Source organism: Panicum virgatum, chromosome 1N, assembly GCF_016808335.1.
Source record: "Panicum virgatum strain AP13 chromosome 1N, P.virgatum_v5, whole genome shotgun sequence".
Lineage (NCBI taxonomy): Eukaryota > Viridiplantae > Streptophyta > Magnoliopsida > Poales > Poaceae > Panicum > Panicum virgatum.
In genome coordinates, this window is record NC_053145.1 from 8,705,358 (window position 1) to 8,716,836 (window position 11,479).

At 53.0% G+C, this 11,479-nt stretch overlaps 2 protein-coding genes across 5 annotated transcripts; both read right to left on the minus strand.

Moving 5' to 3' along the window:
• Positions 1 to 994: 994 nt before the first annotated feature.
• LOC120655032 (transcription factor HY5-like) lies at positions 995 to 4,066 on the minus strand. Of its 4 annotated transcripts, none has more exons than XM_039932750.1 (5): positions 3,762 to 4,066; positions 3,322 to 3,514; positions 1,909 to 2,065; positions 1,517 to 1,621; positions 995 to 1,478 (listed from the first exon to the last, which is right to left on the minus strand). In XM_039932750.1, the coding sequence occupies exons 1-4, from the start codon at positions 3,847 to 3,849 to the stop codon at positions 1,556 to 1,558; spliced, it is 504 nt and encodes a 167-aa protein (XP_039788684.1). In that variant the 5' UTR covers positions 3,850 to 4,066; the 3' UTR covers positions 995 to 1,478; positions 1,517 to 1,555. The 4 variants fall into 4 exon arrangements, 3 of the variants coding, with proteins under 3 accessions (XP_039788684.1, XP_039788683.1, XP_039788685.1); XM_039932749.1 differs by having other exon boundaries at positions 995 to 1,482; XM_039932751.1 differs by having other exon boundaries at positions 995 to 1,486.
• A 1,014-nt stretch (positions 4,067 to 5,080) lies between these two features.
• Positions 5,081 to 6,145, minus strand: LOC120655033 (MAPK kinase substrate protein At1g80180-like). Its single transcript, XM_039932752.1, has one exon. It carries the CDS (start codon positions 5,738 to 5,740, stop codon positions 5,261 to 5,263), a length of 480 nt encoding a protein of 159 aa, XP_039788686.1. The 5' UTR covers positions 5,741 to 6,145; the 3' UTR covers positions 5,081 to 5,260.
• Between the last annotated feature and the right edge of the window lie 5,334 nt (positions 6,146 to 11,479).

Here is an 11,479-nt window from a genome sequence, read left to right on the forward strand (position 1 = left end):
ATACACATCCTTTTAAACGGTCAAAACGGTTTTGTACGGTTTTACATGGCTAATCGGCCTACACGGCTACCCATCGAGTAGCATTTACACGTCGTATAAATGGTATAAACGGCCGTGTAGGCGAACAATGGTTCCATTTAGCCTAGCACAATTGTATCACAAATAAGACATTTTGATCTATTAGACCAGGAGAGTTCATTCGTTGATTTTGGCAGGTTTTTGGACAGATTTGTTATGTCCTGCTCTTGTCATAACTATGTGAAACAACCTTGTTCTGAACATACTCCCTCCGTTTTTAATTACATGTCGTATTAGGTATGTCCTAAATCAATTTTGGCTAACTTTGATCAAGTCTAAAAAAAATATAGCAACAACTATACTACCTAACATATGCACTATCAACATATATTCTATGGTAGATTCAATGAAATAAATTTGGTATTATAAAAGTTATTATTTTTCTAAAAATTTGGTCAAAGTTGATCAAGTTTGATTTAGAACAAACCTAATATGACATGTAAATAAAAATAGAGGGAGTATAACCTCTTTTCTTAATTAGTATGGAACAATAGTTTAGACCAAATTAAAAGGGTTTAAATTGAATAAGGCAACCACAAATTTTAGATCCGCCAAATAAGGCCGTAGTATCAATACCTAGTTCCAAGACAACATAAATTTAAGATCTGCCAAATTTAACCTTTTTATTTTTGTGACTCAGTGACTCAGTGTGAAGAAGTTGCGATGCATTGAGAGAGAAACGCGGACTTGGAATAGAGACGAGTTGGTTGGAGAACGGAGATTTTTCTTATTGAAAAGCCAATGCAACCATGCAAGACACGGAAGACTTTATTTGCACTGTAGTTTTACTTAACAATGAACCGTGAAAAAATGTTAGGTTTTGTCACTTGTCACAGACAACACACAAAAATTGGGCAGGGATTCCGTTGGCTATATGCAAGGAAAATCCCACTCTTAGGAGCGTTTGTCCATTTCCTTTTTCAGATGACACGATGCAATGTACTACTAGCTGACCTCTGATCCGAATGTTACAGGCATAAAAACACACCCTGCACTACTGTTCTGCAGGTTTTGCTCACTAGTTCCAGAACTGATATTGATTACTCTAATGCACAATCTCATATACAAACTAATTGCAGACCATGGGGTATGTAAAGATGTTAAATGTCTCAAAATGATACGATATATGTTCAAGCATTCCACAAGTTTTTCCCCTGAACGATCTGTACATCGAACACGGATGTCGGAGGGGTTCGAGCCCCTCCAGACCTCTGTTCTCAAGGCGGTAAGGCGGACGAGAACAGAGCTCCAGACCCGGATCCGCCCCTGGTCGGATAGTAATACAGTGCGATACTATATGACCGTCTTCACAATTTCTTCACCCCAGTTTTTTTGGGGTTCTCTTCTTCGGCTAGAAAACGCCCTGACCAAATCCATTCCACATAAGTATATATATATATATATATATATATATATATATATATATATATATATATATTTGGCATAAAAGCATCACTATTTGTCCTCAGCTTCTGTGCTATTGGCCCTCTCCACTAGCAGTGCTGCCTGGGCCTCTTCTGCTTACAGTGGTGTTCTTCAGTATCTGCACAGGGAGAAAAACTCCAATCAGAAAATGTTGTATATATGCCTGCATCATACCACCAGTGCTCTGTCACAAACAAAAAACCTTGCACCCCTGTATAATTCCAAATTGCAAGGTCATATAGAATACAATCCATTAGTGCACCAGATGATCAGCAGGCGCTGAAGAAGTTTTGATGGTGCAAACATACTGATGAAGCTTAACAAGTCCCAAACAAAATCAACAGAATTTAAATCATCAAACAGACGAATTTAGCGTGCCAATTACATAGACAATGCAAAATGTACCTGTCGGAGCATCTGGTTCTCGTTCTGGAGGGTGGAGAGCTTCTCTTCGATCTCTGAGTTCTTCTTCTCCAGGTTCTTTACCTTCACCTCTAGGTCAGTCAGATAAGCCTTCTTCCTCTCTCTTGCCTGTTGGGCTGACACCCGGTTCCTCAGTAATCTTCACAAGTCACAAACATATGTAGCAAAGCAAGACAACTTTCAGACCCAAGATGGGATTAACTTGTGCATTGCAAATTGCATCGGTGAAATGGAAAGAGGAGAGGATTGAGGACTTCTTAAATGGAGAAATAACGAATATTTTGGATCAGAATAAATTTGACATTGTCTCACATAATCCATATTAATCCAAAACAATCCATCTAAGAGTTCAAATTTAACACACACAAAATGTTTTCCGTAATATGGGATGATATAAAGTAATTTCCATTGTTGATTGAAATAGAATGATACACTTGCATACCAACTGAACTCTTAGTTGGGATATTATCCTTGTCCACTCCAATGTCACAAACATTGCTTCTTTAGGGTCATCACTAGCATTAATGTGCTGTCCATGTTTGGTGACATTGCTAAGTTTCATATATCAGCACATATTAATATAAGGATGCTGCACAGTTCTGCTGGAAGGATCATACCAACACCACTGAGGTTTTGCACTCAAATGCTGTATCGCAAAAGTTGTAGGATCAATGTAGATGCTATTAGCATATATGAATCATATGATATGTCCAAAACTGTTATCTGCCCCCACTCCACTTGTTGTATCCCACCAAACTATTTAGCTGAGCAGGTAGCACATCACACAGCGTTCAGGGAGCTAGATAGCCCAACACATTGATTTATTTCAGTAGGCGCCTTCTATACCGTTTCCTACTGTTGGCCCCAGAAAGGCCCAATCACAATTCCAACAAAGTACAAATTGAGCATCACTATCTACGATCTTACCTATTAGCAACTAACAATCCTGGCAATTAGATTCATGTTTTTGAAAACTTAATCTTCCCACCACACTAGCTCCACAAGCACTCGTTTCTTATCTAAACTACACAAAGGGGACCCAACTCTGATGTGGATGCAATATGGTCCACCACTAGATCCAAACCTATGCATGGCTAACATACAAGAAACATCACCAAAGATATTTTATTCTGTCAACAGATGGGCCAAGCCTCCAAACAAACTGAAAAAAATTCCTTACTATCTGAAAAAAAAAAAGACCGGACGCGTAGCAGTATAACATGGTATGGGTATTTCCTGATTAATTATACTACTTGAACACAGGTTGAAGCCTTGCAAGTGTTTTTTTTTCTTTTGAACTGAAGTCGCAGGTGATGCCTTTTTTTTTGTTAACTGGAAGTCTCAGATGATGCTGGTACGCTATTACCATTACTATGATTAGAGCAAATCTCACACCTTTTGAGGCGCTTGTGCTCCTTGTCGGCGGGGCTGCGCACGCGGCGGCGCGAGCTGGCCTGCGCCGTGGACGACTGGGCGCGCTCCGGGCCGCCGGCGCCAACTCCGGCCTCCCTGCCCGACGTGGAAGCGCCGCCGGGGAGCTCCAGGCCCAGCTCCGGCACTCTCCTTATTTCCTCGTCGCTCTCCATCCCTGCAACCCAACCATAGCCCAACTCAGCAAATCCATTCAAGATCTTGGCGCCCGTGTCCGACCTGCCATGGTTTGCATGAAAAATGAAACGAGAAGCCGGCAAGATCCTAATCAGAAATGAGCTCCGCCGCACGAGCAGAGACGAAGACGATCCGAGAACCGACGCGATGAGCTAGAAGAGCCAGACGGGGATGCAGAATAAGCAGGTAGCCCAGACGGGACGGTGGTAGTAGAGAAGCCGGCTTGCCTTCCTTGACCTCCATGTCCATGTGGTGCGCGGAGCTGGAGGATCTCTCGCTGCTGGACGGCCGCGAGCTCGCCGCCTGCTCCTGCATTCTCGGTCTCCCTTCTCCGTCCCGCTCTCAGGTCCTGCAGATTTTTGCCTGCGCGTGCACTCTGCTTCTCCTCTGCTAAGAGCCTGGGGATCCTCCCTGTCGCTCCTCGTCGCTTGGCTGACTGTTTTCTATGGATGAGTCTCCTCTGCGGTACTGCAGACCAGGGAGACTCTCCCATTAACCTGGGACCGCATGAAACGGTCCCGCAGGTCAGTGGCATCGAGTTTCTCTCCAGTACTGCAGAGAGGAACTGGTTCAATTTTCTATGGACCAAAGGGTATCTTTTGGCACCACAGAAACTTACGGAATAGAACCTCGAAATTTACAAATATTGCAAAGAATCACTTCGCTATTTACATCTCTGGTCCCCAAGCAGGCATGCATCATCATTCTATTTGATTGGCTGCGGCTGGTAGTTGGTGCTGATTTGTGAAAGAAAAAATTATTTCTGGCTGATGACTGATGCTGATTTGGTGTGAGAGAAAAACACTGCTAGATGACTGACTAGTTGACAAGCCAGATGAACAGAGCTTATAATAATATTTAGAACAACAAGCAACAGCGGCGTGCAGCCAATAATGATTTTTCTTGGACGAAATGTGGACCTTTCTGCGAAACCAGTCCGAGCGGCGGCATTGAATGCCCGACCCGCCGCGGGGGAGGTTTGGGGTTTTAGCCGCGGCGCCCGAGCCGTCGGCCGCGCGCGGATCGCACGGCCCCGAGCCCGACCGCGTGGCCGCCGCCGCGACCACGCGTTCGCCGGCGCCATCGCGAGGCGCCCTGCCCCGCTACGTGGCCGCGCTCCGGCCCTCCTGCTCCCCGCCCGGGGCACCGCCCGTCGGCGGAGCTGCCCGGCCGGCAAGAAGGGACCCCGTGACCGTGAGAGGCGGAGCGCGCTGGCTTGACGTCGGCCAAACAAAACGCATGCCTGGGACGCGTGAAAGGGGACGACGGGCTCAGGTCAGCCGGAACCGCAAAGCCCCACGAGAGGACGAGATGGTGTTGTGAGCTATGGGCCGACGAGAAAGATTTCCATCTGACATCGTTGGGCCGGCCGCTGCTAACGAAACCGACCAACTCTCACGCGTCGGCGTCGGCCCAAACGGCGCTTGCCTTGCGCGGGCGTTTGGCTGTTGCTTGAAGAGCGCGTCGATGCGAAGCCGTGAACCGCATGGACTTGGAAGCAAAGCTGCAAATTCTGCAGGTATGAAAGCATGGCTCGAGAGTACCGTGACCACCAAGAGCAGTGCCGCGCACCCGTTTATTCGAGCAGAAATTCGCAGACAAACCGAAATGTTCCCTTTGAAACTTATTCAAAAAACCCAAGAGTTCCAATTCCAATTCGAAACGTGCTGCGCGCACGATCGATTGGTCCTGGTCACCAGACAACCACTCGATGACACCTCGTCTCCTAGCGCTTCCGGGTCTTGGCTAGGCGCCGCGCCAGCGGCGAGGCGGTGCCGGCGCCGGCGGAGCCCCGGAAGATGGCGCAGCAGCCGGCGGGCAGCCTCGGCGACGGCGGCTCGGCGGCCGGGGCCACGTCCCTCGTCCGGAACGCCGCCCTGCCAGCAGGCACCACCACCACCTCCTCCTGCTGCCGCTTCTTCTGCTGGTCATTGTGCCTCGGCTTGGCGGCGAGCACCAGCTTCGTGTCCCCGTGCTCTGTTGCCTCGCCGCGCCGCAGCACGCTGCCGACGCTCCGCGAGTGCCGGAGCTCTGGGTGCCGGCGTCCCGCTCCCCGCGCGCCGCCGTCCTCGACGCCCTCGGTGAGGAAGCGCTCGTCCCAGACCAGCCCCGACGAGCCCGACCGCCGGAAGGTCTGCGCCGACCTCTGCAGCGGCACGGCCATCTCGCCCGCCCTTCCCTTCCCTTCCCTCCCTGGACGAAGCATGCGATCGATGGCTGGCACAATATAGTGGCGGACTGGCGAGCATCAGAAGCAGTCGAATGATGGTGTCCGTGGAAAGCAAGCCGGGCTTGCCTGGAAGCCACTAACCGGCCGGGATTAGCTTAATGCCGACGGCTAAATCACTGTACGGCCGTGCTGCTCCCTGCCCCGGGCCCGTTCGCCGCCGGCGCTAACCTGTCATGTGGGGCCAAACCTACACCAGAAGGAGGCGGGCCAGAGATGTGCGCCGCGCAGAGGAGGCCCAGGAGGGCTCTGGAGAGGGCCTTGCGCCTGGTAGTGGCTAGGCCTAATTAGAGTCATTGTTGGAGTCTTTTATTTGTTAGGGTTTGTGATGGCCAAGTGTCTATAATAGTCTGTAATCCAAACATTTTGGGATTAAGCAAGAACAATTATCCATCTCCTATCTCTTCTCCAACAACAGGGCGTTGAGGGTAGGGATGAAAGCGGGAACGGGAAAATCCCGTCCCGACCGGCGCCGTATACCATGTAAACCGATCGGATACCGTATTAGCAGAAAAAACAGGAAACGGAAAAAATACGGGAAAATCCGGCGGTTACGGGAGCGGAAACGGTTGGGGTGTTTTCCCAACCGTTTTTGCGGTTCCCGTATTTAGCCGGGAATGTTCCCGCGGTAATTTCCCGTATTGAGCTGCCAAACCTTGCATTCGGCCCACGCTCGTTTTCTCGGCCCAGCCCACCTGCGCGCCGCACGCTGTAGTCGCCAAATCCCATCCCACCGCCGAACCTTAAGCCTCTGACTCTCGTCTCGCCTCCCCTCACCTCTCTCAACTCTCTATCCGCGCCACCACTGCAGGCGGTCAGGTCGCCGCGACGCCGCGTGCCACAAGCCACCAGGCCGCCGCCGCCCAAGCTCGTCACCTCCTGGCCACCAATGCCCCAGGTCTGTCACCCCTAGGCTGTTGCCACCCCAGGCTCGTCGCTGGCCGCCGCAGCCCCCGGCCCGTCACTCCCAGGCGGGCGCTGCCCCTGTTGGAAGTTGGGGGAATTCAGACTTGGGCATTGGCTTGCTGGTCTGCCGCCGCCGGCGTATGTGTGATAGCGTGATGCCTTTTGTCTGTTGCTCCGTGTAATCAGCCTTTGGCTGCTGCCTACTGTTGCCTATTAGTTTATTGATCGTTGGATGTTGTTGGCTTGCTGCGGTGCTGCTGCCATTCTAGAACTTGTGATCAGCTGCCATTCTGAAATTGTGCTATGTAATATGAAGGTTTACCTTTATGACTGTCTAGGCCTTCTTATATTCCCGTTTTGAGTTTTCGATTCCCGATCGTAATCGTTATGTTCCCGATCGAACTCTTCCGTTCCCGATATCCCGTAATACCGATTTCGTTTTCCCGTCCGGCAGTTCCGTTCCCGTTCCCGGTCAAAAAATATGGTTGCGAGAATGATTTAGGAGTTTTCCCAACCGTTCCCGACCGTTTTCATCCCTAGTTGAGGGGTAAAACCTCACCCCAACCACGGATCGAGGCTACGATCTACGTAGCCGAGGACCGGCTACCCCATCCCTCGACGCCCTTAACAACCTGGTATCACGATCCAGGGGTTCCTCTTCGTGCCACCCCTCGCCGCCGCGCTGCTCCCCCTCACCGCCACTGCCATCCAGTCCCGCCGCCCCTAGCCCTAACGCTGCCGTGGATGAGGGAGAAGCCCTGCAGACCACCCTCGACACCCTTGCCGCAACCCTGAAAGCACTTCAGGCCACGGTGGACGCCAACGCCGCCGCGATCCAGTGCCTCTCCGATGCTCAGAACACATCGTCCTCATCCTCGGGCAACAGGTTCGCCTCGGGCGAACATCACCAGGACCGGCCGCAGCGTTTTCAGAAGCTGGACTTTCCGCGCTTCGACGGCAAGTCGGATCCATTAATCTTCATCAACCGCTGTGAGTCGTACTTTCTCCAGCAACGGATCATGGATGAGGAACGCGTCTGGATGGCCTCGTACAACCTGGAGGAGGGCGCCCAGCTGTGGTACTACCAGATCTAGCAGGACGAGGGCACCCCGTCATGGCGCCGCTTCAAGGAGCTGCTTCATCTGCGCTACGGCCCTCCCCTCATATCCAATCCGCTGGGGGAACTGGCAGCCTGTCGTCATACTGGCACGGTGGAGGATTATCAGGACCGCTTCTAGGCCCTACTTCCCCGCGCTGGCCGCCTGGACGAGGCGCAGCGCATGCAGCTGTTCAACGCCGGTCTTCTTCCTCCGCTCATGTAGCGAAAATGGCCTCTCATGCCATATTTCAATATAATATTTTGGCGATTGATGACGCACACAACACTTGGACTAATGTGATTGTTAAGATGACTATTCTCAGGCTTTTAGGTTCAAGTGATGACAAAGAGAAGAGAGGCGTAGCAAGGCCCGAAGGGCCACCCCTACGGGGGTTCCGCTACCCGGTTAGCGGACGGGGGTCGAGGGGGAGCCGCCCCTCGCGGGTCTCAGGGCGGTGGCGGTGACCTCGTCTTTGTGACTTGGCGTCACTTAGCCTTTACTTGTCGGGAGCCTTGGAGGCGTGGCAAGACGGTGATCGTGTGAAGAGACTCGGCATCACACTTGTTCGTGTTGGACAAGTGGCCGTGGACGTAGGGAGGGACTTTGGTGTCCTAACCGAACCACGTTAAATCGTGTGTCTTGGTGTCTTCACGGGAGTTTGCATATCCTCTCCCTTACCACTTTACTTACCGCATTACATTTCCGCATTTACTCTTTCTTGCTTACCTTTACTTTCCTAGTTAGTTTGATTAGGATTGGCTATAGGTTGCAAGTCTTTTGGGGTAAGTAGAGGGTAGCATAGATAAATCTTAGTCATAACTAGCATGTGTAGGGCGTGTTAGGTTTATCTTATGCAATTAGATTGAGCCCTAGGTTAAAAAGCGATTAGCGACCCTATTCACCCCCTCCCCCTCTAGGGTCGGACACCCCGGTGATCCTTATAGCTCAGCCATGACATCGAGATTCATAACCCTCAGACGCTGGCATCCGCTATGAGTCTCGCCCGCCAACTCGAGCTGCAGAACAGCTACGTCGCCCCTGCTCCAAAGGCGCCGACTCGTGATCGGCCACTCCTCCCCAACCCGACGCCATGCGGCACCCTGCCTACGCCAACAGGCGACAAGGCGGAAAAGGCTGCGCCTCCGACAGTCACCGTGGAGGGCCGGCCGGTCCGCAGACTGTCTCAGGCTGAGCAGAAGGAGCGTCGCCGCCTCAGCCTCTGCTACAACTGCGACGAGAAGTTCGGCCGCGGGCATAATCGCGTCTGCAAGCGGCTCTTCCTCCTCGACATCGCCGCTGAGGACGACTCCGACGATGACACTACTGCCGCGCTCGCCGAGGACGAGACCCCACACTTCTCCCTCAACGCGATCGCCGGGATCACCTGCCGCGACACCATGCAGATCCGGGTGACCGTGGGTGCTGCCGTCTTCACCGCGCTCCTGGATTCGGGCTCCACGCACAACTTCATCGCTGAGGACGCGGCGATCCGCACCGGGCTGACCATGCAGCGTCGTACACGGCTTACGACGACCGTGGCGAACGGCGTACAGGTCACATGCCCGGGCGTTCTTTGGCAAGCACAGATCATCATCGACAGAGACACATTCCGCGTCGACCTCTTTGTGATGCCGCTCACTTGTTACAACTTGGTGCTGGGCACTCAGTGGCTAGCGACCCTCGGTCCTGTCCTCTGGGACCTCAGCGCCCGGCAGATGTCCTTCCGGCACCACAGGCGCGACGTGTGCTGGTCGGGCGTGGTGCCAACCAGCGAGCCCGGCCTCCGTTCTGCTTCATCCAGCGAGTCTCTTCTCGAGGAGCTGTTGGACTCTTTCGGCGACGTCTTCGCCGAGCCACAGAGGCTACCACTGCCGCACGGCCACAACCACAGCATCGTCCTCAAGCCGGGCTGGTCTCCTGTGGCGGTCCGGCCGTACCGGTACCCGCCATCCCACAAGGATGAGTTGGAGCGCCAATGCGCCGCCATGCTGGAGCAGGGCCTCATACGCCGCAGCGTCTCGGCGTTCTCCTCACCGGTCATCCTCGTCATGAAGCCTGACGGATCCTGGCGCTTTTGCGTCGACTACCGCGCGCTGAACGCCCTCACCATCAAGGACGTGTTCCCCATTCCGGTGGTGGACGAGTTGCTGGACGAGCTCCACAGGGCATGCTTCTTCACCAAGCTGGACCTTTGTTCTGGGTACCATCAGGTGCTCATGCGTCCGGGGGACGTCCACAAGACGGCGTTCCGCACCCACGACGGCCTGTACGAGTTCTTGGTGATGCCGTTTGGGTTGTGCAATGCCATGGCGACGTTCCAATCGCTCATGAACGACGTCATGCGCCCTTTCTTCGACGGTTCATCCTTGTCTTTTTTGATGATATCTTGATATACAGCAAGACATGGGCAGATCTCCTACGTCCCCTCCACGCCGTGCTGTGTGACACCTTGGAGCTAATTTCATGCTTAATCAGCTAATCAGGAGCTTAAGTGGTCATTAGCAAGTTTCATCCTCGTTAGTGAGTTTTGTTATTAGTAACTTGGCTCAAGGTTTTCTTTCTAAACTAAACCTCGAATCAACTTTCGCCCAACAACAAAGTTGTAGAACTACTTATTTTCTACAACTTTTATTTTGGCCAAATTTCAAGTTCTAATGAAGAAAATCGAGTTTTGGGCAGTAGAAAGTTGAATCAGGAATTTTGGATGGGTGCTGGACGGTGGCCGGTCCGACCAGTGGTGGGCACTGGTCAGACCGGAGTTCCGGCGCCGCCGCCGCCAGGTACACGCGTCGCTAGCCCGTGCCTCAGCCGTCGCTTAAGCCCGCCATCCCGTTCGTGCTAATCCAATCACCCTCAACCCCGTTCTCCTCCCTCGGGCCCGTGCAGAGCAGGCGGAGCTGCCAGTGCGCCGCTGCTCGCCGTGCCGGCCATCCCCGCCGCCGTTCTTCGTGTCCCGAGCCTCCTAGCACTTAATCCATCCTTCCTACCACCTCCATCGCCCCATTCCGAGCCCGATTTCGCCGTTCCTCGGCCGGAATCACGCTCACAACCGCCGGCCGCCATTTACTCTAACCCGAGCTCCGCCCCCTCTCGTCGACGTTCATCCTCCGCCCTTCCTCGGCTCGAATCAAGGTCGCAATGAACTTTCCCGTGCTCTACTCCAGCTTCCCGACCTCTTGTCCTTCGAGTTTGAGCGCCGCAACCACCGGGAACGCGGCTCGCCGCCGCTGGCCACCGCCCGCTCGTCGTTCGCCGCTTGGGGACGGGCTCGCGTGCCGCTGCCGCGCGCATAGGTGCTGCCTGCCCTTGCGGAACGCACCCCTGCCTTCCCTTGCCGCTGTGCCACCCCTCGCCGGCGGGAACGCTGCTGCCGTCAAGCCGCACCGCGCCACGCGGCCCCTGCTCTGTTTGGCGAGCGCCGCCCAGGGAAGCGGTCTGGCCACTCGCGGTGACCGGTTGGACCGGTCTTGACCGGTGTAGTGGACCGGTCCAACCGGTTCACTATTTCTTTTGATGTTCAGCACTTCCAAAATTCGTAGAAATTTGTAGAAAAATCCTAAAAAGGCAAAACCAATTGCTATAGCTTCATAATTTCGTGCTCTATATGATAGAACCATGTAATATCTAGATTCCATCCTTTGTTAGATGGTTTTGCTTGTTCTTGTTTAGTGGTATCTAAAATCTTGAATCACTCCTTTGCATTATGGAGCTG